Source organism: Doryrhamphus excisus, chromosome 15 (genome assembly GCF_030265055.1).
Source record: "Doryrhamphus excisus isolate RoL2022-K1 chromosome 15, RoL_Dexc_1.0, whole genome shotgun sequence".
Lineage (NCBI taxonomy): Eukaryota > Metazoa > Chordata > Actinopteri > Syngnathiformes > Syngnathidae > Doryrhamphus > Doryrhamphus excisus.
Genome location: NC_080480.1, coordinates 12,449,911 through 12,476,110, shown reverse-complemented (window position 1 = coordinate 12,476,110; position 26,200 = coordinate 12,449,911). Strand labels below are relative to the sequence as shown.

The following is a 26,200-nucleotide window of genomic DNA, read 5'->3' as shown; positions in this document are numbered from 1 at the left end:
ACACAGCGTTTTTATTTGGAACACAATACCAAATAAAGAAAAACAAAACCATAAAGGAAGCAACAAATACCTCACCCTTCAGTGTGAATATATAAATGTAAGTGCAAACTGAAGAGAAATAAAATGTCAGATGATCAAACTCCTGTCATTTATTTATTGCTGAAATCTGACACTGTCACTAATCCGCTCTGCATCAACCTCTTCCACGAGTAAAAACTACTTGAATATTGCTTCATCTGAAGCTTTCATCGTTAAAGAGCTTTGAAGGAAAGTAAGAGCAGTTATAAGGCAAATAAGTATGTACAATATCAGAATGTCCCCCATTCTTAATAAAAAAAAAAACTAACAAAAACAAACAAGGGACTTCTCTATAAGCAGTCCATGGAATTGTCCGGTAGTATTCCCAAGGGTGCAGATTTGCCCGGAAGACAGGATGGAGGCAGCATGGAGTTTGATGACGGATCCACATTTTCAGAATCTTCCATTCGCTCTGCGCAACCTTCCCAGTTGATGTGGAATCTGGTGACGCGAGGGTTCGATGCTAGAATGTTTCGCTGAAGCTGGACAGAGACGATGTACACAACATTAATGTCTATATTTAATTTAATTCTCTGCCGTCACCTACTTTCATTGGCTATTTATGATAGGATGGATTCAAGAATATAATACAGTCAAATAGTTTGTGTGTCCCATTTTTCATATGATTCAGTTTTTGTTTTATTGGGACAATATTTAGCTTTGGTTTTCATACAATATTGCACGTAACAAACTAGTCCATTTGCAGTGTACTGAACCATTCACAAAATTGAGAGCCCAAACAAAGCACCCTGCCCATTGGTGACTCACTGTATTGTGTCTTCTTTTTTTTTTTTATCGAATAACACGCAATGGGACCAGATAAAGTTGCCAGCAATTTGATTTAAAAAATGTAAAAATTTTCAGCAAGATGTACAAGTCTGCATCAACAATGAGTTACATCCTTCATAATTAATTCACATTGTTTTCTGCATGTAAAACTAAATATTCTCTCTAAAATATATATTTTTGTTAATACAACAACACACCGTTGTATTTATCCCCCAGAAAGACACAACAAAACCGACTGCATTTGTGGAAAAATGTATAAAAGTGAGGGCTCTCAAAGTGAATGCCTTAATAAAGCATTAATGGAGGTTACCTTTAACAGCACTATTTATTTGTGACTTGTGATTAACGAATGCACGACTTGTTTGACTCTCGGCACACACTGTAGTTTGAGGAAGTGGAAATGACTGTGGCGCCACAAGTGGGGACAAATATTGAGCAGAAAATGAAAAAAAAATAAGGTATCTGGATTGGTGGTAAAGTAAGTCAAGTAAAGTAAAGATTCTTTGCCCTGAACTGTGAGTCAACATTTGGGTCCAAGCTGCTAGTTCAGAGCAGGCATACCCGAGGACAGCTATTGGGGGCTTATGTCAATATGAGCATGGCTGAAGTGCTGCCAGCAGCACTTACATTAGATCAGGGGTGTAATCATTAATATACTCCATCGATGTATCGTTTTATTACCTATGATTCAACTACATTGATCTGTGTTCGGCAAGTTGACATATATTTTTATGGTAATTAATTAATTGATTGAATTAATACTACAAAATAAAGCACTGGATTTAAGCATGCTTTATATGGATGCATGTTTTTTGTCTCACATAAGAAAGAGAGCGAGTATTACAAGCCAGCAACTGGTTCATTGTAAGCCGCATTGATGTGCTAAACTGCTTGCCAAGAGACTGTATAGTCGATAGTGACAATACCTGAAACAGTAAATACCGATATATACAGTAGTTTGTGTATTGATATCAAATTGGTATTGGAAGTATTGATTCTTGTGACAACCCGACTAGCAACACAAATACAAATGTGATGATGCAAGGCTTTAAAATTGGCCCAGAAGTCGACTTATCGAGCGTCTAACCTGAGTGTAGTCCGGCTTGATGGGCGGATTCTCCCGAAGTTCTGGGTCCGTGTACTCGTTGTTCACATAGTAACCGATGCGAATGAACTCTTGGCCACGGTACGTGCAGGTGATGAGCACCACAGTGACACCTACGGCATCGCTTTCAGGGATCAACCCAGTGTTTGGTGCATCAGCCTGTTGATTTCAAAATAAAAATTCAACAACATTCTGACAGTACTGTTAAAGTAACTTCTTACCTGAAAAACAAACATATGTCGCCCAGCAGGTACCGGTCCAACTAAGACGGAGTCCAGGACTTGATCATACTCTTCGCTTTCTGCTGAGCCCACATAGATGATCTTCCACTCCAAGTCTGAAAACACATGAAGTGATGTCATATTACTTATGCATTTAAGAGATTAGTCACCACAAAAAAATAAAACTATTCAGCTAAAGTCCCACATCCATGTTAATAAAAGTACTGTACACCTAATAGAAGTCTTAATAGTTTGTTTTGGCACTCTTCGACACCGATTGTTAATAAATAAAGCGATCTAGCCTAAAGTGAACGTTAGCAGTTTAGTCATTTAGTGACAACAGAACGTTTGTCGTCACACTCACCTTCGGGCAGGTCTTCCATGCACTCAAACGTTATTTCAAACTGGAAAGGGTTCCCAAACGGGCTCGGGTTGTCCAAGACGGCCACATTTAACACTTGCACCTTCGCCATTGTTGTCGATGACGGGCTGCTTGCTGCAAGCTAGCAAAATGCTAACTACAAATCAGGCGGTTCAAAGCCCTTTTCCCCGGCAAAGCTTTAGATTAAGACAAACTCACTTTCACTTTCTCCCTTACCTCACAAAATGTTTTTTTCACAGTGACTTCAACGACACAATGTACTCAACTCAGTCACACAATCCCCCCCAAAAGAAGTACTCTAAGAAGTAAAACAAAACTGTTTTGAGTATTGTACTCCCGCCGGTTTGACAACCTACCCAGAATTCCATGCGCCTTACGACGGGCAAAGGTAAGCTTCCGGTTGCTTCAATTGGAGAGACGCCCTCTTGTGGATAATAGTATGTAATACATTTACCGGCTGCAGCATGAGATAAAATGATAAAACCAATTTAAAAAAACGAATCCCCAAATACATTAGATTATGTATCTTAGATAAAAGTTGTCATAGCCATTATATGGAAAAAGGCGCCCCCTAGTGGACTTTTTGGGTCATGTCACAACACTCATCGGCTATAACATTATTATAAAATAAACACAAATAACTACATATAAAACGGACATAAATACCATAAAATAAATATATGATTAAAAAATAGATACGAATAAATGCAAATAACTACATACATTATTTGCATTTAAGATTTTTTTAATTTAAAAATTAAAAAAATATTTTTTTAAATAAAAAAAATGTTAAATACAAATAACTACATACATTATTTATAGATAGCATTTTTAAAAAATCATATATTTATTTTATGGTATTTTTGTCCCTTTTTATTTTTCATACTTTATTTCGTTTAAATTGATAAGCGGTAGAAAGTGAATGAATGAATGAATGCAGAAGTGCCCCCTGGTGGAAGATTGGGTTAAGAATTGGATTTTATTTATAGTTTAATTGTATTTGTCTGAAAAATTATGACATACTGAGTTTTTAACATACTGATAATTTTACCTACATAACGTAAAGTGTAACACACTGGTGGCCTCACATTGCAAATGACCACCATCTGACTGCCTTGAGATTAAACCTAAAGCTGCCTACTCCCCTCCCAACCCCTTCTGAGACTAAGAAGTGTGGGTGGTGGGGGGCCGGGGGGATAAAGTAAGGATTAACCTATGAGTTAGTGAAGGTTTCATCCCAATAAATATCCCAGGAATGCTCACATCCACGTTCTCCAGCGGTTGTGAAGCGTAGCCACCAGACGGGGGCGCTGTTTCCCCGCAGTCCCAACTTTCCAGTGGAGACACAGGTTGCTAGGTAAAGGGCATATAGCACCGAGTGGAGTCAAACACCGTGCAGCCTCATGCTGGAGTGCAAGTGCAGCCTCGACAGGGAAAAGAACGTACTAGATTCCATCCAATATCGTAACAATAGTATTTCATCTTGAAGGGGCAGTGTACAGCAAGGCTGTTTGTATTCGGAGTAACCTGACTCTCTGTTCTGCGCCACTAAACTGCGTTTTATTTGGACTTTGCACAAAGGAGGATCTGTCTACTCGCAGGAAGGTGCGCTCGCACAGGTAATGTAACACCGAACTGGGTCACATGATCAAGTGCTTTACATAAAGAGGATGTGGGTTTGGGTTTATTCTGATAATGTTATTTGGTGCATAGATTGTCAAGTAACATGTAGTAGATTTCTCACCTTTGTTTGCCTACCTGTGAGAAGCCTGATTGAGGTTGGTGTATATATATATATATATATTATTATACTATATTTACTTTAGCCATGTGGTTATGTGATTCAGGATGATTCACTGTTTGTTCCTTGTCTCAATTTCTGCTTAAAATAGTTAACTTTGTCCTCTCTAGGGAGGAGAGAACAGCATCAGGTGGCATTCATGAAATGGACCCGAGCTGATGCCCGCTAGACCCGGTTCGAGACATGGCCGGGAGTCCAGATGTGGGTCCGGCCAAACCTGGCGTGGTCATGCCGAGGAGTGTTTTTATTCTGCTGCTGCTGGGCACTAATGCTGTATGGGGTGAGTCGCTGTATGGTTTCTTGCCACTGAAGATCCAAGCACTTACAAAGCACCCAATTAGATTTGCTGTGTTTGAACCCACGTGGCCGCGCAAGTACAAATACAAATACAAAAAAAAAACAACAACAAAAAGAAGACAAACAGCAAAAATGAGAAAAGAGCGTAATAGTCCTTCCAGAATCTGCACCTATTCATCTGTATTTTTTTGGATTTTTTATATTCCCCACGGAAACAGTCTGTTTTAATGTATTTCTACCCACGGTCCGCCTCCAGGCACGCCCACTCCGTCGTGGTTGGTCTGTTGTGAGTTCTGTTGTGAGACGTCATTCACAAATAGAACTATAGTACTCCGCGTTACATATAAATAACAATATCACTCGGCTTATATGCAGGTCAGTTATGGAAATGTTGGCATTTTTTTTGAATTGTTAGCTAGCTCAAATTAACTAATTTTCCCATGTTATCTGTTAAGAGGAATTATACATAAAAACAATGTTATTTTCATAAGTGCAAAATGAAGTTAACATACTATGCCAATTGTAAAACATGAAAAACAATAAAACTTTCTTAATTGTCCCACAAGTGTAAAAAGAAGTGAAGCATTCTTAACATTCATTCATTTTCTACCGCTTATCCTCATGATGGTCATGGGGGAGCACAGCACTCGGCATATAGAAGATCTTTACCTTGCATTTTTGCGACAGATTTTTTAAAATAGCAGAGTGCTCCTGTATAGAGGATCTTTGTCTAGCAATTTTAGCAACCACAACAATCTGGTGTACCATCAACATGATGTTAAGGTAAAAAATGACTACAAGTCAACGTCTTTAAATGCTGAGTCAGCACGAAACTCTCCAGTGAGTGCACACTCATCCACTCATGCACATTTAGCTACATTTTATCTGGGAAAAGAACGATATGTGCAGCACGCTGTGGTGACTGAGGTAAGCATTAAAGCTGTACACCAAGGTCCCGCGCTGTTCCTCGCCACCCATGAATGGGCATGTGATGACTCGGTGACATCACCAAACTACACAGTAACAAAATGGGGGAGGAGGAGATGAGGAATGTGCATAACGTCAGTTGAGTCACATGGAAGATACGGGAGGAGAAAGTAGAAAAAAATATAACAATCATCTAAAGTGTATCTCTAGCTCGTGTGTCATCTTTCAAACGTTTTGCTGAGTTTTGTTTTTTTTAGAAACTGAAAGCCACCTCCTGCTTTTTCTGAGTCAATAATTTACCAGGGCAAATAGGCAGCTTTGCAGGGACAAAAGTACAATGTGATAAGGCCAGGAGAAAAACTCAAAGACAGAGACGGAAGGAAGGAAGGAAGGCGGTGTGAAATGTAATTACTGCATGTGTTGCATGGAATTACTGATAGGCATGTCTTCATACAACAACTCTATTTTCATAGACTTTCATACAGTCGAACCCCAACCTTCAGGGTGGCAAACTGAGCCATTCCGTGCCGCTATTAAGTACTATTAAGTCATTCAATCCCAGCCATTTTTCGAAAGCCAACCCCTTCAGTACTGGACATTTTAGACGATTTTCACTGATTTCCAAGGCACACGGAATATTGTGTTTTATGGATATATAAACATGGAACGTACCAAAAGAAAGATTAGACTCCCTTCTTTCATCAGAAAAAAAACTTTGTTTCTACCTTTTTCTGTTCTTTAATAATCAGCAATAGAACATAGGTAAGTTTCAGGGAAATATCAGTTCCCGACTAAAAACATTAGTTGGGAACTTGTGAAAAGATAAAACAAGAACTGTTTACAAATATAACACCATTAACTGTTTACATTATTTACATTTGGAACTGAATGCGTTAAATTTTACTATCAAGAGTGCTTAATTTCGGCTGCCTGGCGGTTAAGGGGTTAGCACACAGGCCTCACACATCTCTGTGTGGAGTTTGCATGTTCTCCCCATGCATGTGTGGGTTTTCTCCGGGTACTCCGGTTTCCTCCCACATTCCAAAAACATGCTAGGTTAATTGGCGACTCCAAATTGTCCATAGGTATGAATGTGAGTGTGAATGGTTGTTTGTCTATATGTGCCCTGTCATTGGCTGGCGACCAGTCCGAAGACAGCTAGGATAGGCGCCAGCACCCCCCTCCGCAACCCTCGTGAGAATAAGCGGTAGAAAATGAATGAAAATGATACAAAAATGTTACCTAGCATGCCTTGCGGCAGGAATGTATTGTCTACAATAGAATATGGAATAGAACAGCACTGCAAGTCATGTTGCCAGATACAGTTTTTATGTTAAATGTTTTTAAAAAAGGTATTTGGAAATAGTTGGCCAGCCTGATATTTGCCTACTCATGCTTTATAATACTGTAGACGCTAGTCAAAGATCCTCTATATGACAGGTGTGCTCTGCTTTTTTTTTGGTACAGTACAATGGTACAGTACAAACACAATTTATGTGTGTCATATATGTCTACTACAAACAGTAGAGGGAGCCCCAGAGTCTTTCCTGACACGTTCACCCTTCAGCCAAAGTTCCCATGAAGCAGCCTTGTGTTGTTAAACATTAAGTGTCGTTCTTTACTTGAGTTCCCACACTGTGCAAGATAAGAATTGGCATTATAACACTGCTTTTAGTGTCACTTACCTGCTTTTTTTCTCTATTCCACAGGGGATTCTAACACTGTTTCAAGTGACTTCCGATCACATAACACTACTGTGAGTCAAATACTTATTTTTAAATTGTAACATTTTGATTCAGTCAAGGCCATGGACAAAGGGAACAAGATTGTTTTTAAATAAATGGACTTGTGGGAGGGCTGCACGGTGGTTGAGTGGTTAGCGCACAGACCTCACAGCTAGGAGACCTGGGTTCAATCCCACTCTCGGCCATCTCTGTGTGGAGTTTGCATGTTCTCCCCGTGCATGTGTGGGTTTTCTCCGGGTACTCCGGTTTCCTCCCACATTCCAAAAACATGCTAGGTTTCCTCACGAGGGTCGCGGGGGGTGCTGGAGCCTATCCCAGCTGCTTAGGGCGTAAGGCGGGATACACCCTAGACTGGTCGCCAGCCAATCACAGGGCACATATAGACAAACAACCATTCACACTCACATTCATACCTATGGACAATTTGGAGTCGCTAATTAGCATGTTTAGCATACAACTAGCATGTTTTTGGAATGTGGGAGGAAACCGGAGTACCCGGAGAAAACCCATGCATGCACGGGGAGAACATGCAAACTCCACACAGAGATGCCCGAGGGTGGGATTGAACCCTGGTCTCCTAGCTGTGAGGTCTGTGCGCTAACCCCTAGACCACCGTGCCGCCCCTCACTATTTATTAATAGTCATAATATTGTGACTATAAAGATTATCCAAAGAAATTTGTAATATTGTGGGTGTAAATTTGATGAGAAATACAAAATGAATCTGAAGTAATTTTATGACAAAAAACGAAATCATGATTATAAGGAAAAACTGTTCTATGCTAATGAAGTTTTATTATTCATAACATATGAATGTGAGTGTGAATGGTTGTTTGTCTATATGTGCCCTGTGATTGGCTGGCGACCAGTCCAGGGTGTACCCCGCCTCTCGCCCGAAGACAGCTGGGATAGGCTCCAGCATTACACATCATACTATATGTGATTTCACGTGAAGAGAAGCCTTGATTTAAATTCACTGCTTATTGTCCGACACCAGGGCCCCAACATTGCCGCCATTGTGGCCCCCACGGTGACGCTGGGACTCCTGGCCATCATCTCTGCGGTAGCGGCCTGGCTGCTTTGCGTGGTGAAAAAGAAACGTCAGACAGAAGGCACGTACAGACCCAGCTCCGAGGAACAGTGCGGCACTCGCAGCGTGGCCGCCACAGACGTGCTGAAGCTACCAAAGGAGGAAAGACTCATTTGAGCTTGACCTTTGACCCGCCCCCGAAAATGGCCGTAGGCATCAAAAATAAGATGCATTTACTTCCGGCCAAGAACAACATGCATCCTCAAGCAAAGAGGATCGTCAGTATTTTATCACTAGGGACCATTTCATGTTATATTGAATTTTATGTAGTAAATCAATAGCACTCAAACGTCTCAATTTTCATGTGGTACAATAGCGATTCAACATTGGTTACACTTTTATTCTCAATCATTCCATATTGTATTATTTCAATGATTCAATGATCTGATCATTATGGTTATGTACATTTTTTTTAACCCAATAAATATCTGCTTTATTTGTATACAAGTTAATCAATATTGGGAAAGTGGAAAGTGTTGTAGCTTTTGAAATAATAAATAAGTCATTATTATTAACCATTCATTTTCTAAAACAGAAAAATTGTGTCCAAAGGTGACCATATTTATGTCAATTTTTATGGTTATTGTGGAAAAAAGCATTCTTTCATATAGGTCATCTAATAATTACTGTACATGATCATATTAAGTACTGATTCTCAAACTGTGCATGCCTGGGCTCCATTAAGTGGTACTCGGGAATACTAGAGATTTAAAAAAATACAAATAAAATTCAATTAGACATAGGGGAAATATGAATTCATCGTTTGAATACAATTTGGGTGGAATAAATTAAGGAAATACAGGAAATACAGGTGGAATAGGTGCAGATTCTGGAAGATCTAGAAAGCTTTCTGTATGGGTTATTATGTGTAGCTGCTCTGTAGGAGCCCACAACAAATGAGCATAATAGGTCCCCTTTTTTTGGGGTGGAATTTAAGGGTTAGGGGTTCAGGGTTTAGAGTTAAGGCTGGTTTTAAAGGTTCGGGGTTCAGATTAAGTGTTTGGGTTTAAGACTTAGGGCTAAGTGTTAGAGTTTAGAGTAAGGGTTTATGGTTAGTGGCTCAGGTTAAATGTTAGGGTTTAAGATCTAGGGTTGGGTTTTAAAGGTTTGAGTTCAGGTTAAGTGTTAGCCTTTAAGATTTAGGGTTGGGTTTAAAGGTTTGGGGGTTCAGGTTAAGTGTTTGGGTAAGGGCTAAGGGTTAGAGTTTAGAGTAAGGGTTTATGGTCAGTGGCTCAGGTTAAATGTTAGGGTTTAAGATCTAGGGTTGGGTTTAAAGGTTTGGGGGTTAAGTGTTTTGGATTTAGGGTTAATAGTTTGGTTGTGTTTAAGGGTTAGGGCTTCAGGTTAGGGTTGGTTTTAAAGGTTTGAGTTCAGGTTAAGTGTTAAGATTTAGGGTTGGTTTTAAAGGTTTCAGTTCAGGTTAAGTGTTAGGATTTAAGATTTGTTTGGGTTTAAGATTTAGGGCTAAGGGTTAGGGTTAGAGTTTAGAGTAAAGGTATATGGTTACTGGTTCAGGTTAAATGTTAGGGTTTAAGATCTAGGGTTGGGTTTAACGGTTTGGGGGTTAAGTGTTATGGATTTAGGGTTAAGGGTTTGGGTTGTGTTTAAGGGTTAGGGGTTCAGCTTATGTGTTAGGATTGAAGATTTAGGGTTGGGTTTATGGTAAGTGGTTCAGGTTAAATGTTAGGGTTTAAGCTCTAGGGTTGGGTTTAAAGGTTTGAGTTGAGGTTATGAGTTGGCATTTAAGATTTAGGGTTGGTTTTAAAGATTTGGGGTTCAGGTTAAGTGTTTGGGTTTAAGATTTAGAGTTAACGGTTAGGGTTAGAGTTTAGAGTAAGGGTTTATGGTAAGTGGTTCAGGTTAAATGTTAGGGTTTAAGATCTAGGGTTGGGTTTAACGGTTTGGAGGTTAAGTCTTATAGATTTAGGGTGAAGAGTTTGGGTTGTGTTTATGGGTTAGGGCTTCAGGTTATGTGTTAGGATTTAAGATTTAGTGTTGGGTTTATGGTTAGTGGTTTAGGTTAAATGTTAGGGCTTAAAACCTAGGGTTGGGTTTAAAGGTTTGGGGGTTAACTGTTTTGGATTTAGGGTTAAGATGTGTTTAAGGGCTAGGGGTTCAGGTTATGTGTTACGATTTAAGATTTAGGATTGGGTTTATGGTTACTGGTTCTGGTTAAATGTTAGGGTTTAAGATCTTGGGGTTGGGTTTAAAGGTTTGAGTTGAGGTTATCAGCTGGCATTTAAGATTTTGGGTTGTTTTTAAAGATTTGGGGTTCAGGTTAAGTGTTTGGGTTTAAGATTTAGGGCTAAGGGTTAGGGTTAGAGTTTAGAGTAAGGGTTTATGGTTAGTGGTTCAGGTTAAATGTTAGGGTTTAAGATTTAGGGTTGGGTTTAACGGTTTGGAGGTTAAGTCTTATGGATTTAGGGTTAAGAGTTTGGGTTGTGTTTATGGGTTAGGGCTTCAGGTTAAGTGTTAGGGTTTAGGTTTAAAGATTCAGGTTCAGGTTTCAATAAAGACACAGGGTCGGTAAATCAACCTTTAAATTAGACTTTAATAGTTCTCCCATTGAACGGCTTCACAGTTAAACTTGCTTGCTTTGAAATTGGGCAAGGCAATGAATGATGGGGCGGATGGATGTGGAATGTCAGTGCGTTCACGATGAAAACCAGAAGCAAAAACTTGACTAGCATGAGTAGCATCAGTAACACAACGTCTAAAACACCAGCCAACATGAAGCTAACACGGCGTCAGTGCAGTGATAGGAATGAAATGAAGGAGTGAAATGGAGGATAAGTGTTTTTTGGTTTTTTTTAGGCCACCTCCTCCTCTCCCTCCTCCTCGAACTCTCCCTCCTCGGCGGTGGCGTCCTGGTACTGCTGGTACTCGGACACCAGGTCGTTCATGTTGCTCTCAGCCTCGGTGAACTCCATCTCGTCCATGCCTTCGCCCGTGTACCAGTGGAGGAAAGCCTTACGGCGGAACATGGCGGTGAACTGCTCCGAGATGCGCTTGAACAGCTCCTGGATGGCCGTGCTGTTGCCGATGAAGGTGGCGGCCATCTTGAGGCCGCGGGGCGGGATGTCGCACACGGCTGTCTTCACGTTGTTGGGAATCCACTCCACAAAGTAGCTGCTGTTCTTGTTCTGCACGTTCAGCATCTGCTCGTCGACCTCCTTCATGGACATGCGACCGCGGAAGACGGCGGCAACGGTGAGGTAGCGGCCGTGGCGTGGGTCGCATGCCGCCATCATGTTCTTGGCGTCAAACATCTGCTGGGTGAGCTCGGGCACAGAGAGTGAGCGGTACTGTTGGCTCCCCCTGCTGGTGAGCGGAGCGAAGCCCGGCATGAAGAAGTGCAGGCGAGGGAAGGGCACCATATTGACCGCCAGCTTGCGGAGGTCGGCGTTGAGTTGGCCGGGGAATCGCAGACAGGTGGTGACGCCGCTCATGGTGGCCGACACCAAATGGTTAAGATCTCCGTACGTGGGCGTGGTCAGCTTCAAGGTGCGGAAGCAGATGTCGTACAGAGCTTCATTGTCAATGCAGTAGGTCTCGTCTGTGTTCTCCACCAGCTGGTGCACTGACAGCGTGGCATTGTACGGCTCCACCACCGTGTCGGACACTTTGGGGGACGGCACCACGCTGAAGGTGTTCATGATGCGGTCCGGGTACTCCTCGCGGATCTTGCTGATGAGCAAGGTGCCCATACCCGAGCCGGTGCCGCCGCCCAGGGAGTGGGTGAGCTGGAAGCCCTGTAGGCAATCACAGCTCTCCGCCTCTTTCCTCACCACGTCCAGGACCGAGTCCACTAGCTCGGCACCCTCCGTGTAGTGACCCTTGGCCCAGTTGTTGCCGGCGCCGCTCTGGCCTGGACGCAAAATCATATCACAGTGAAGCATCACGTCACTTTGTAGCCAGAACCAGGACCACTGCTTGTTTGTAGCTTACCAAAGACAAAGTTGTCCGGTCTAAAGATCTGACCAAATGGACCAGACCTGACAGAATCCATAGTTCCTGGCTCCAGGTCCACCAAGATGGCACGGGGGACATACTTCCCACCTGAAAAGAATCCACACATAATGTAATTGCTTAACATTTGCATAGATATATGAATTATTTACTGTAGCACCTCAAAAACCGCCTATTCCGCCTAGCAACAACACAAAAACCTTTACTGGACCTCACTGCATTTGCATGAAATATAACCTTCTAGTAGCTATTATGAGCGTACTGATCAAGTACCACCATTTTTGCTACCTATGCTACCAGCGTTTTACCATACGTTCATTTGGTCTGCCAGAGAATAAGAACACGTAGCAGGAGGGATCAGCATTGCCGACTTAGCGACTTTATTGCTGTATTTAGCAAGTAATCAGACCCCTCTAGGTAACAAAAAGAGACTACTGTCGCAACAAATTCAGTGAAGAGACTTTTGCATGCTTTGTTTGCAACATTGAAAAAAAAATGTAGTTCTAAACATTTTTTTTTGCTTTGCACATTTTTTAAACTCAAGTGAGTCATGGCCATTTATGCAAATTCAATGATTATGTCATTATATCATCCCCATCCCCACCCAAAACTGCCACACATAGATTGTAGTCCTGTGGGAAACACTGCTTACCATCACAGCTATAAGCTAATACGTTGTTTGTACTCATAGGTAATTGATTTTCGTACAAATGCCAGTCATTGAACATTTAAATTGACTTCAATTTCAGCAAATCTTTATATGTATCTATATAAAAAAATATGGGCATGGTCATCTCACACCACTTCACGCCTCGGATTTGAGGGTTCATTCTATCACTGCTTTAAAATATATACATTAATAAATGGTAGCCGTTTCAATTTTGACAATAAATATGCATGTTTAAGCGAATTCAAGCATAAAACGGCTAAATTAACAAAAATATAAATATAAGGCATTCAGAAAATGCATTCAGACATGATGGTATGTAGTATTCTGCACAGGAACTACAATACATTCATTCATTCATTCATTTTCTCCCGCTTATCCTCACAAGGGTCGCGGGGGGTGCTGGAGCCTATCCCAGCTGTCTTCAGGCGAGAGGAGGGGTACACCCTGGACTGGTGGCCAGCCAATCACAGGGCACATATAGACAAACAACCATTCACACTCACATTCATACCTATGGACAATTTGGAGTCGCCAATTAACCTAGCATGTTTTTGGAATGTGGGAGGAAACCGGAGTACCCGGAGAAAACCCATGCATGCACGGGGAGAACATGCAAACTCCACACAGAGGGTGGACTTTCTCTTATTATGTCTATATTGGGTAATACAAGTGTAAACATGACTATAGGGGTGTTATGTCATGTCTAAAGGGCTCTAATAATGTATTTAGATGGTTGTTAAGACGTTTTTGATGCCCTAAATACAAAAATATTAGATGTATAAATAAGGAAATCACTTATTACGTTTGGAACAAAATACTGTGAAAAATGAGGGACTAACATACCACGATATAGAGCCTGTGTACCACCAGTGTCACTTGTCCCACAGTTTGAGAATCCATGAACTCTGAGCTGTTTTTGCTTCCACGCTATTCCAAGACTTTAGTCTTTAAGACGTTTAAGATTGAAGGGGGTTCTATGCCAACCTGATTGATTAATTATTGATCAAGGGGTGTGTCCCACTGCTTTTGTTTACATAATGTAGACAAATTGATGGTTGTTCTGAATCATTTCTTATATACCAACAACAAATTTGAAATTCAAATGTGGTTTACCAGTGGCCTCGTTGTAGTAGACGCTGATCCTGTCTAGCTGGAGGTCGCTATCACCGTGGTAGGTTCCGGTGGGATCGATGCCATGCTCGTCGCTGATCACCTCCCAGAACTGGCGAGGGGGTGGAGAGAAAAGAGGCGTGGTGTGACACGAGTGACAGCTGATATGAACATTTTATCAAATAAACTCAATATTTATTGCTGTCCCTCAAAATGGGGGGAGGTGGTCTTAATCACAAGATGTAATTTTATGAATGAAATGAAAATGAAAAGACCTGAAGCAGCATCTCATATATGTATTAAATCACAATTATATATATATAAAAATTAAAAACAATTATATAATAAAAAACAACAACAACATGCAGACTCTGCACTAGTATTTCAGCAATTAAAAGCTGATTTTTGAATGAGATAATATATTTTAAAAATAAGCTAGACTTTAAATAGTGAGGTAAAAATAGGTCATTAAAGAGGAGGAGGGGGAGGGGCTCCACCTCGCTACGATTGAATGCAATAATGGCTAAAAACATAAATAAAAATGAATTTTTTAAAACAAAAACGCCGATTTAAAGAGCAAGCGAAGTGTTGCATAATAACGTAAATCAATAATTCGTGCAAAACTGCAGTGATCATGAACCCATGCAATGTCAAACCAGCAATATATTTGAATATATTGCATATTGCATTGCACAAAGCATGCAAAACGTCCCTTATATATATTTTGGTTTTCCTTCTGGAACATTCCATTTGGATGGATTAGGCAGCCGAGTGAATTAATCAATGCACGCACTAATCTTTGCACAAATAAATAAAATAAAAGACAGGAACATAAGGCTTACCTTGGCCCCGATTTGGTTCCCGCACTGACCGGCTTGCAAATGCACAATTTCACGCATTTTTGCGCAAATTTGAGAACGCGAGCTGGAGCTGTGACGACGGTGAGAAAAAGCAAAAAAGACGACGGTTCTCTTCTCCGGGGGTTCGGTGGTGGAGTCGCGGTTGCACCGCCTCTCAGCGCTTCTACTGGACTGAAGCGGTGGTGCAACCTGACGTCATCGTCATGGCAACCAAAGAGCGGAGGAGAAAGGGGCGGTGCCGAGGAGCCGTGGAAGTGGGGGATAGGATGCGAGGAGACGACATCCCTCCATCGAGGCAGCGCATCTCGCATCATTGTCTCATCGGGCGAACTCGGTGAACTCGAACTCACCGCCGGCTTGTCAACAACAAATAGCTGGATTGTCACATTTATAAATGTTTCAGAAGCATTTCTATTTTTATCTACGTTCTACATCCTGAGAAATATTTAGAACAAGTGGAAGGCAAAAAATGTCTTTATAAAGAACCAAAATAATACGTGTAAAGCATTATACATGTACAGAACTACAAACCACAACATTAAACACACCAGCATTGTGAAAACGAGTACATAAATGCATCCATCACAATGTATCCAACAAGGCATCGTCTGTCTCCTATAGCCGCAGGGTGCTTAGCTCACAAATACGTATAGAAGACATTAAAAACATTGAGCTAATTTTCCGTCCCTTTGTATTGAGTTGTGTACTCCTATAGAGCAGCTACACACAATAACCCGCAAATAAAGCTTTCTAGATCTTCCAGAATCTGCACCTATTCCAGCTGGATTTTCTTGGCTTTCCAAAATGGTCTGTTTTAATTTATTCCACTCACGGCCCCCGGTCACGCCCACTCTGCTGTGATTGGTCGCACTCAATATTCACACTGCAGCAGAGCAGGGAAGGGCATATCTGTAGCTTGTATACAGGAACGCCTATATAAGGTAATCCAGCTCATTGTGACATCACAAGGAGCCGGTGTTAGAAAAAAACCATATCATCTGAAATTTTGGCATGGTTTAACACGAGAATCCAACATTTTAACTACATTTATAGGTCAGAAAGTTGGAAAAAGCATAATAGGTCCCCTTTAATAACACCTGTGTGGCTGCAGGCAACCTCCTGATGTTGTTTTTATTAACTCCACAAGATGGCAGTAGCTGCATTTGAAGTAGTGGTCAGTATCCAGCAGTGATATGTGCTTTAAAATGTCGGCTGTCAGGGTGAAACTCGCCATACTGTTGTTTACGATGAACTCATTAGCAGTATTAATGCAGTCTTGTTTTTACCTGCAGCAAACACCTACAGGTAAAATGTTGTCCTTCAAGTCTGCTGTCAGCTGTCAAAACAATGAGGCATATGCTTTGCTAACTTTTATGAGAAATGCATCTCTGAATAATGGACAACCTGAAGAAATCGTTATTATCATGATAATAGCAGAGCACAGCCACTAGGGGGCAGTGTAGTAATTCTACTGTACTGTTGTCTCACAGTACTGTATCAGAAATGTAAAATTAACCAAAATCTAGCCTTGAAGATCTAATTTAGACAAGTCCTTTTACTGTGTCCCTAATAGGTTGAGTTTGTCCACACCGGTGTGTGTAAGACTTGCACTTACTGTCCACTTTTTACATACAGTCGCCCCTCGTTTTTGGCAGTTAATTGGCTCCAGGCCTGACCGACCGTGTTAAATGAATTGGTTCAATGTAAATAAAGAATATTTTCATATCTGTTTATGTCTTTCTAAATACGTTAACATTATTAGAGCCCTGGAGACATTAAATAACACCCCTATTGTAACACAATAACACCCTTGTTGACTCAAGCTAATCGAGCTAGCAAGCTAACCAGTTAGCCTCATATTTCTTTCTTCTCAACTTTTTCAATTCATTCATTTATTCATTTTCTTATCCTCACAAGGCTCGCAGGGGTGCTGGAGCCTATCCCAGCTGTCTTCGGGCGAGAGGCGGGGTACACCCTGGACTGGTTGCCAGCCAATCACAGGGCACATATAGACAAACAACCATTCACACTCACATTCATACCTATGGACAATTTGGAGTCACCAATTAACCTAGCATGTTTTTGGAATGTGGGAGGAAACCGGAGTACCCGGAGAAAACCCATGCATGCACGGGGAGAACATGTAAGAAAGCCAATACCAGGTATCTCTAATAAATATTTAATAGATGATAATAATACCATGTTTAATAAAATAATAAAATAATAAAATAATAAAATAATAAAATAATAAAATAATAAAATAATAAAATAATAAAATAATAAAAATAATAAAATAATAAAATAATAAAATAATAAAATAATAAAATAATAAAATAATAAAATAATAAAATAATAAAATAATAAAATAATAAAATAAAATAATAAAAATCAAAACACATTAACAAATTACATATATTATTAAAATAATTCAGAATAAATGACACTGTGGTTCTACTTCTTTCTACGCTTTTCCATACATGTTGAACTGTGTAAGTACATGTTTGAAATCAGCGTCACCATAACTACCATTAGATTCAGCCATTCCAAATAACAGGCATCCTAGTAATATTCTTCCTAGCAACAAGAAAGGCACACTGCCAATGTTTTTGTAGCATTTCTTGGGTTATTTCAGACACAAACAGCATTTCATTATTCCAAGTTATATATATTGTTTATTTCATTTTACAAAGCTATTCTTCATCGTGGACAGTTCAACCTGACTGCATGTGTTTGTGTGCCGAGATGGCCGAAGGTGGAATTGAATCCGAGTTTTCTAGCTGTGAGGTCTTCGCGCTAACCACACGACCACCGTGCAGCCAATATAAGGGACATGTACAATTAAAACTTACCAAGTGTGCTTCCAATGCAGCAGCAGCTAGTCTGGTAAAAAAAAAAACCCAAAAAGCAAAGGAAAAGCTGGTTTATCCAGTCTGAAAGCTCATACAAGTGAAAACCAGCAATTTCAACTAAAGGAAAATGTTTTGCAACAAGTTTTTTTTTAAAGAAATGATCACACAGTCACTTATCTGTAATGGATTAACACGCTTTGATAGTCAGTCATTCGGCATGGTGCTGCTGAAAACAACAACAAAATGCATGAAGCGTTGACATCCTGCATGATCGCATTCCACACTTGCACCAAGTAACCAGCCGGGGAGTAGCCAATGGGGCTCAATTTCCTGGTTCAACATTTTTGCATTGTTATCTCGCCGCTGCCTTAGCTACGCCCTAACAAGTCAAAGAGTTTGCTATGACAGAGACGCGTGTGAGGACGTTACGGACTCTTTCTAAAGTGTAGCTGCTCGTCTTTAAACTTCATCATGTCAGTACCAGAGGAGGATCTTACATGCCCCATCTGCCATGACCTCTTCGAGGACCCGGTGGTGCTGTCGTGCAGCCACAGCTTCTGTCGAAGATGCCAAGAGCGCTGCTGGGATGCCAGGCTGCGAGAGTGTCCCGTGTGTCGTAAGAAGGCCTCCAAGTTCAGCCATTTCCCCAACTTGGCCCTCAGGAACATCTGTGAGGCGGTGCAGGCCAGGAGGGACATGGAAGCTGTGGAGGAGATGATGATGTGTCATCTGCACAAGGAGAAGTATAAGCTCTTCTGTCTGGTGGACAAGGAGCCCATCTGTGTGGTGTGTCAGTGCTCCAAAGCACACAAGACCCATCAGTGCTCACCTGTAGAGGAAGCAGTGCTGGACTGCAAGGTAAAGATAATTTATTAGTGTTTCTGCAATTGGCTGTGTGTGTATATAATAGTAACAAAGTCATTATTTATCATAACAATTATAAATGTGAAGCACACACAAATACAAAGAATGATGGGATGGTACTAGTTTGGATTCTGGAGTTGGAGGGCCTCTTCTACTGTGGCTAAACTACAAAAATGGTCTGTAGTGTTTTTGGGTCAGGGGGACACACATACGGGACACCATTGTGAGACAAGAGGCAAAAACTGAAAAAAATACGGATAATAATCCTGGAGTGCCACATTTTTGTATATTAGTCAGAGGTTGGATCAAGTCTTTAAAGGGGAACTTTGGAAATTTTGTGAAACATTAATTCATTTTCTACCGCTTATCCTCACGAGGGTCGCGGGGGGTGCTGGAGCCTATCCCAGCTGTCTTCAGGCGAGAGGCTTGGTACACCCTGGACTGGTCGCCAGCCAATCACAGGACACATGTAGACAAACAACCATTCACACTCACATTCATACCTATGGACAATTTGGAGTCGTCAATTAACCTAGCATGTTTTTGGAATGTGGGAAGAAACCGGAGTACCCGGAGAAAACCCACGCATGCACAGGGAGAACATGCAAAATCCACACAGAGATAGCCGAGGGTGGGATTGAACCCTAGACTCCTAGCTGTGAGGGTCTGCGCGCTAACCACTCGACCGCCGTGCCGCCCTTATGTGAAACATGAACGCATAAGAAAATAAGTTAATATGAGCTAGCTAACAATGCTGTCATTGGGATACACCTATTTCGACTGCAAGCTAGCAAGTTAGCAGACAGGCCATCGGCAGTTCAGCATGAAGGAGACTGATTTACAATGGTCCAATCAGGAGGCAGAAGACAAAGTGAGATTCAACTTCCCACAATGCAAATCTTCTTGAAGGGCCAGCCCAAGTCTGTAACAGTGTTCATTTGCTGTAATAAAAAAAACAACCAAAAAAATAATCCACAAAAGGTGTCCACTTTTTTTTGATTGCTAACTAGTTGAGATCAAATAATCAACAGCGCCTCTACTGGTTGCAATGACGTAATGCGCTCCATTTTGCTTCAACAAATTCTTATTGATGTGACCCATGAGTGGAATAAACTGAAAACGGACCGTTTTCATGGGAAGCACAAAATCAGAGAAATACAGCTGGAATAGGTGCAGATTCTGTTAGACCTAGAAAGCTTTCTGTGCTGGTTATTGTGTGTAGCTGCTCTATAGGAGTCCACAACTCAATACAAAAGGCCGAAACATGATCGTCATAGTAGGTCCTCTTTAAGCCATTGATGACTAAACCTATCCCCAATGGTTAGCAGTTAACCAGCCCTGTTTTTACGTGTAGCAAACACCTACAGGTAGAATGCCGTCCTTCAAGTAAGTCTACCCATTGTCATGCCTCTCACTGTCAAAACACTGAGGCACATGCTATGCTAACTTTCAGGAGAAACTCAACGCATCCCTCAAGAGTCTGCAAGACAAAGTGGACAACTTGAAGAAAATACACAAGACCTCTGTGGACATTTTCAAGCACATCAAGGTAAGCTGCTCTCATTGGCCTGAAAAAAGCAGACGTAAATAGGACCAACTGACCCACTCCAGTGATGGTTCTGATCCAGGATCAGGCGCTGGAAACACAACAAATGATCAGGTGTCAGTTTGAGCAGCTCCATCAAACCCTTCGCCAGGAGGAGGAGGCCAGGCTAGCGGCTGTGAAGAGGGAGGAAGAGGAGAAGATTGCAGGAATGAACGATAAGATGAAGGAGATATCTGCTGAGGTCCTGTCCCTCACCGACACCATCGCCGTCTTACGGGAGCAGCTGATGGAAGAGGGCATAGTCCTGCTCAAGGTGGCATAGTCCTTTCCTCAGTACTACTATTACGTCAATAGTTCCTCTAACTGTGCCTTAGTCATTACTTCCTCAGTAACTACTATCATTTTGTGCCTTATTTCCCTAGTAACTACTCATTTAGTCAAGATTTCCTCAGTAACTACTCTAAATTTATGTGCCTAAGTCATTAGTTCCTCGGTAACTACTGTACTTTTGTGACTTATTTCCTCAGTAACAATTCATTACATCACTAGTTCCTCAGTAACTACTCTAAATGTATGTGCCTTAGTCATTAGTTCCTCGGTAACTACTATACTTTTGTGCTTTATTTCCTCAGTAACTACTCTAAATTTATGTGCCTTAGTCATTAGTTCCTCAGTAACTACTGTACTTTTGTGACTTATTTCCTCAGTAACAACTCATTACATCACTAGTTCCTCAGTAACTACTCTAAATGTATGTGCCTTAGCCATTAGTTCCTCAATAACTACTGTAATTTTGTGGCTTATTTCCTCAGTAACTAGTCATTACATCACTAGTTCCTCAGTAACTACTCTAAATGTATGTGCCTTAGTCATTAGTTCCTCAGTAACTACTGTAATTTTGTGCCTTATTTTTCTTCAGTAACAACTCATTACATCACTCGTTCCTCAGTAACTACTCTAAATGTATGTGCCTTAGTCATTAGTTCCTCAGTAACTACTGTACTTTTGTGCCTTATTTCCTCAGTAACTACTCATTACGTCAATAGTTTCTCAGTAACTACTCTAAATGTATGTGCCTGGGTCATTACTTCCCCAGTAACTACTGTCATTTGTGCCTTATTTCCTCAGGAACTACTCATTACATCACTAGTTCCTCAGTAACTACTGTACTTTTGTGCCTTATTTCTTCAGTAACAACTCATGACATCACTAGTTCCTCAGTAACTACTCTAAATGTATGTGCCTTAGTCATTAGTTCCTCAGTAACTACTGGAATTTTGTGGCTTATTTCCTCAGTAACTAGTCATTACATCACTAGTTCCTCAGTAACTACTCTAAATGTATGTGCCTTAGTCATTCGTTCCCCAGTAATTACTGCAATTTTGTGCCTTATTTCCTCAGTAACTACTCGTTGCGTCAATAGTTCCTCAGTAACTACTCTAAATGTATGTGCCTGGGTCATTACTTCCCCAGTAACTACTGTCATGTGTGCCTTATTTCCTCAGGAACTACTCATTACATCACTAGTTCCTCAGTAACTACTGTACTTTTGTGCCTTATTTCTTCAGTAACAACTCATGACATCACTAGTTCCTCAGTAACTACTCTAAATGTATGTGCCTTGGTCATTACTTCCTCAGTAAATACTGCAATTTGTGCCTTATTTCCTCAGTAACTACTCTAAATGTGCCTTGGTCATTATTTCCTCAATAACTACTGTAATTTTGTGCCTTATTTCCTCTGTGACTACTAATTACGTTGAGAGTTCCTCAGTAAGTACTCTAAATTTTATGTGCCTTATTTATTAGTTCCTCAGTAACTACTGTACATTTGTGCCTTATTTCCTCAGTAACTACTCGTTACATCAATAGTTCCTCAGTAACTACTCGTTACATCAATAGTTCCTCAGTAACTACTCTAAATGGGCCTTGGTCATTATTTCCTCAATAACCAGTGTAATTTTGTGTACCTTATGGTACAGTGAGACCCATCATGAAAAAGTACACTTTGCATAAAATGTAACCCTAACAAGCACATCTGTTACTCATGCATTTTTTTCCTGTTTGACAGAATTTTAAAGATAACGAGGACAGGTAAGTGGACAGAACGCTCTACTTTCCACCTATGACGTGGTGTCGCTGTAAAATGTACTCTGTCACCACAGAAACACAACATCCAGCTCAGACAACATGTGTGGCGTCCTCATCGACGTCACCAACCACCTTTCCAACCTCAAGTACAAAGTCTGGGAGAAAATGCTGCAACATATTGATTACAGTAAGTTGTCCGTGCAAACAAAATAAAAAAATACTCCAAAATACTTCAAAAAATACGAATTTCCTGTCTTTCACAGGCCCTGTGACCTTGGACCCAAACACAGCACACCCTTGCCTCATCCTGTCAGACAATCTGACTTCCCTCCACTATAAGGACGAGATGAACAGCTGCCCCGACAACCCGGAGCGCTTCCACATGAGCGCCGAGGTGGTGGGCATGACCTCGCTGGGCTCAGGAAGCCACCATTGGGTGGTGGAAACAGGAAGTAATCAAGACTGGCTGCTGGGCGTGGCCTCGTCTTCCATACCCAGGAATTCGGAAGTCAATGCTCGGCCCGAGAACGGCTTCTGGACGTTGTGTTTCCGGGACGGCCAGATCAAGGCAATGACATCGCCCCCTACCATCGTGGAGGTGTCAAGTACGCTGGAGCGAGTCAAAGTGCACGTGGATTATGACAAAGGGATTGTTTCATTTTTTGACGCCGACGCGGATGCTCTCATTTACACGTACACGCACAACTTCCAGGAAACACTACTGCCTTACTTTTACACGCAGAGCAGTCAGCCATTGAGGATCATGCCGGAGAGGGTCCTTGTAGCAATGCTGCGTCAATAAGCTTCCATTAATAGAGTGTTATTTTTTGTTGATTTTTCTCTCAAAGATTACATTTTGTTGCACTTTATTTTTTGTTTTCTGCTGCTTTTGAAAGATGGGAATATATATTACATGTACCTTATTTTTTTGGCATGTCTGTCACACTTTAATGTTTCAGATCATTAAACAAATTCAAATATTAGTCAATGACAATACAACTTAAAACAAAATGTATGACAGTCAAATGTATATGGCTGCATACCATTCATCTCAATCTTTGCTCTTTGCTCTTAACCAGGGGTCTCAAACTCAATTTACTTGGGGGCCACTGGAGCTCGGGTCTGGGTGAGACTGGGCCGTATCAGGTTTTCCCAAAAAAAAAAAAAAAAAACGCATTTATTAAAAACAGAAAAATGAATAAACTTTGCTTTGGTTCCAATTTTCTACAATAAAAGCTCTGATAAAACATTCCACTGTTCTCAAATATCTTTTTATTTTTCTACACAAAATAAGATGAAAAATAAATAAACAAATCAAGAATAAAGAAAATCAATCAATCAGTAATAAATAAATATAATAATAATAAAACAGCAAATAATAAACCACATATAGTTGGTGGGTAGACAAATTATTTTTTTCAGATTAAAATGAACAAAGCATTATTAGAGCCCTGTAGACATGACAAAACACGACTATAGTCACATTTATACTCTTTTTATTTACAACATATTGCGCAACTGCAGGGTCTTGAGACACATGCTAACTCGCAAACTAGAGAGCTAGCGACATAAACGGTAGCCTTCAAGTTATTTCCTTTAAACTTAAATAGCCAAAAACCTACCACTTCCACACGGATAGGGAGGATAACTATTAACAGTTATTTAACCTTTAACATGAACATTAATCTAATTAATTTTGATTAATATGAACTTTTTGCAGATTTGTGTAACCTACTTAAATGATTTGCAGATATATTTGTACTGTGTAGGTTACACATGCACATTACACATGCATCTTTTTCCTATGGAAATAATTGAAATGAGAATGAAAATGAAAGAATGGAGAATGCATGGCAGAGAGAATGCAAGAAAGAAAGCTATTTCTCTCTTCATCCCAAAATTTAAAAAGTATATCTAATATCAACTCCAAATATTAAATCTCTGATATACTCAAATGTTTGAGTTTATGAACTAAAAAAAATGTGGCAACTGATTGCCTCACTTTTTTTTTTTTAGTTCTGCTAACTTTTTCAGGTTTACAGTGTATGTCTAGGCAGGGTAATTGCACCTAGCGAACACATGGAGGCGCCAAAGTGTTGACTTTATAGAGGCGTGTCAAACAGTCTCTGAGGTTAAAGTATTTTTAGCCATACTGCAAATAACTACACTGCAGTTCTATGTTGATTAGTTTTGTCCACGTTGTTTTTTGTCCTTCTCCGTAAGGAAAAAGCGACACCATTTTTTAATGCAGCTCATCGGCAGGAAGGGCACCTTGTCCAGGCGAGACAGGTAAACGAGGGGTTGAATGGTGCTGCTGATGTTGAGGAAGGCGAATCCCACAGGTTGCACGTAGCAGCGGAAGACGTCGGGCGCGTAGTAGTCCTCAAAGGGGAAGAGGACAACAGGCAGCAGGTAGGTGAACACGATAATACAAAGGATGGCGAGCACGGTTTTGAAGGCCTTCCTCTTCATGGGGTGCATGTCGTCTTTCCCCGCACCGCTGGATTTCTTCAGCGTCCACAGGATGCACGCGTTGCACACTACCATCCAAGTGAAGGTGGCCAGGATCTCCCCGGTGAAGACCTTCTCAAAGTTAGGCAAGCCGCCTATCATCTTGGCAGCGGAATAGGCGAAGGTGAGGCAGAACACCAACAAGGAGAGACTTAACCGATACTTGATGTGTTTGAGTTGGCCGAACGCGAGCGGGAAGAGAACGGCGATGAAGCGATCCAAGCAGATGCAGGAGAGGAACAAGGGCCCGCTGGTGTCCTTGACGCCGTAGGAGAACTTGAGTGCAGACCACACCTCCTTGCTCTGCCAGTGGTAAAGATTGAGGAAGATGACTGGGGTCATGGAGCCAAAATAGGCATCCATGAAGGCCAGGGAACCCAGGTAGATGTCCGAGGTGGACGGTTCTTTGCGGTTGCGGATGAGGATGGCGATGACGAGGATGTTGGCCGGGATCCCCACCACGACGTTGATGGTCTGGAGGGTGAGATCGAACAAGATTCCCTCCACAAGGGATTCGCAGCCATCAAAGACGCTGAAGGGTTTGACCGTGGCGTTGTTGAAGGCGGTGACGTTGGCTGGGGTTGGGACCGTTGGCCAGGACGCGTTGGTGTCCATTATTGTGGACTCTGATTGGACAGGAGTAACAATAATAATAGTGAAGATGGGCCAATCATTCACTCAGTACAAGTCTACATTAGGGGCAGGAATGCCAGTGCCCCATGAAGCATGTTGAATGCAATGGAGTGAAATTAGCATTTCTAAATTTACACTAATTACATTAATTAACACCAAAACAAAAGTATTTTTGTTGAGTACAGTTAGTTTTAGTCAGATTTCTGTGCAAAGATATCCTGGTAACTATTAAAGAAAAACACAATTTGACTCTACCCAAAACAAGCTAGCAAACAAGCTAGCGCAGGGGTGTCTAAACTTTCCCCCCCCACTTAGGGCTAAATATTGAAAAATGGGGGACGTACATTAAAACAGACTCTTTTCATGGGAAGCACAAGATCCAAAAAATACAGCTGAATAGGTGCAGATTCCAGAAGAACTAGAAAGCTTTCTGTGCTGGTTATCATGTCTATATGAGTCCATAACTCAATACAAATGGCTGAAAAATGAGCATAATAGGTCACCTTTAAAAAAAAATGAATTTTATAAGCTAGTAAAATGACAAATCTTTCCTCAAAATATTTAGATTTTATTCTCATAAAATTGCAACTTTTTTCTTGTTAGAATAAAACTTATTTCTCTTGACATTTTTACTTTATTCTTATGCAATTATTGCACTTTTTTC

The 26,200-nt window shown here is 41.0% G+C and overlaps 5 protein-coding genes across 12 annotated transcripts in view; 2 read left to right on the top strand and 3 right to left on the bottom strand.

Moving 5' to 3' along the window:
- Window positions 1-134: 134 nt before the first annotated feature.
- On the bottom strand, window positions 135-2,951 carry asf1ba (anti-silencing function 1Ba histone chaperone). The gene is made up of 4 exons (XM_058049378.1): window positions 2,558-2,951; window positions 2,194-2,309; window positions 1,955-2,131; window positions 135-560 (listed from the first exon to the last, which is right to left on the bottom strand). The coding sequence occupies exons 1-4, from the start codon at window positions 2,664-2,666 to the stop codon at window positions 369-371; spliced, it is 594 nt and encodes a 197-aa protein (XP_057905361.1). The 5' UTR covers window positions 2,667-2,951; the 3' UTR covers window positions 135-368.
- Window positions 2,952-3,913: 962 nt separating this feature from the next.
- On the top strand, window positions 3,914-9,227 carry crb3a (crumbs homolog 3a). 2 transcript variants are annotated; one of them, XM_058049381.1, is made up of 4 exons: window positions 3,914-4,194; window positions 4,487-4,656; window positions 7,310-7,356; window positions 8,342-9,219. In XM_058049381.1, exons 2-4 carry the CDS (start codon window positions 4,560-4,562, stop codon window positions 8,549-8,551), a joined length of 354 nt encoding a protein of 117 aa, XP_057905364.1. In that variant the 5' UTR covers window positions 3,914-4,194; window positions 4,487-4,559; the 3' UTR covers window positions 8,552-9,219. The 2 variants fall into 2 exon arrangements, with proteins under 2 accessions (XP_057905364.1, XP_057905365.1); XM_058049382.1 differs by lacking the exon at window positions 3,914-4,194 and adding an exon at window positions 4,210-4,353 and having other exon boundaries at window positions 8,342-9,227.
- Window positions 9,228-10,967: 1,740 nt separating this feature from the next.
- Window positions 10,968-15,196, bottom strand: tubb4bl (tubulin, beta 4B class IVb-like). Its single transcript, XM_058049380.1, has 4 exons — window positions 15,026-15,196; window positions 14,187-14,295; window positions 12,383-12,493; window positions 10,968-12,302 (listed from the first exon to the last, which is right to left on the bottom strand). Exons 1-4 carry the CDS (start codon window positions 15,080-15,082, stop codon window positions 11,245-11,247), a joined length of 1,335 nt encoding a protein of 444 aa, XP_057905363.1. The 5' UTR covers window positions 15,083-15,196; the 3' UTR covers window positions 10,968-11,244.
- A 2,958-nt stretch (window positions 15,197-18,154) lies between these two features.
- Window positions 18,155-23,629, top strand: LOC131103730 (zinc-binding protein A33). Of its 2 annotated transcripts, none has more exons than XM_058050220.1 (6): window positions 18,155-18,750; window positions 20,210-20,305; window positions 20,454-20,615; window positions 22,373-22,395; window positions 22,467-22,579; window positions 22,656-23,629. In XM_058050220.1, exons 1-6 carry the CDS (start codon window positions 18,364-18,366, stop codon window positions 23,192-23,194), a joined length of 1,320 nt encoding a protein of 439 aa, XP_057906203.1. In that variant the 5' UTR covers window positions 18,155-18,363; the 3' UTR covers window positions 23,195-23,629. The 2 variants fall into 2 exon arrangements, with proteins under 2 accessions (XP_057906203.1, XP_057906202.1); XM_058050219.1 differs by having other exon boundaries at window positions 18,157-18,750; window positions 20,385-20,615.
- Window positions 23,630-23,896: 267 nt separating this feature from the next.
- Window positions 23,897-26,200, bottom strand: part of LOC131102701 (G-protein coupled receptor 183-like) — a 71,943-nt gene continuing 69,639 nt past the window's right edge. For all 6 annotated transcript variants that reach the window (XM_058048175.1, XM_058048176.1, XM_058048174.1 and 3 more), the window contains one exon: window positions 23,897-25,529. In XM_058048175.1, coding sequence (XP_057904158.1) covers window positions 24,577-25,529 — 953 coding nt within the window. In that variant the 3' untranslated portion in view covers window positions 23,897-24,576. The remainder of the gene's footprint in view (window positions 25,530-26,200) is intronic.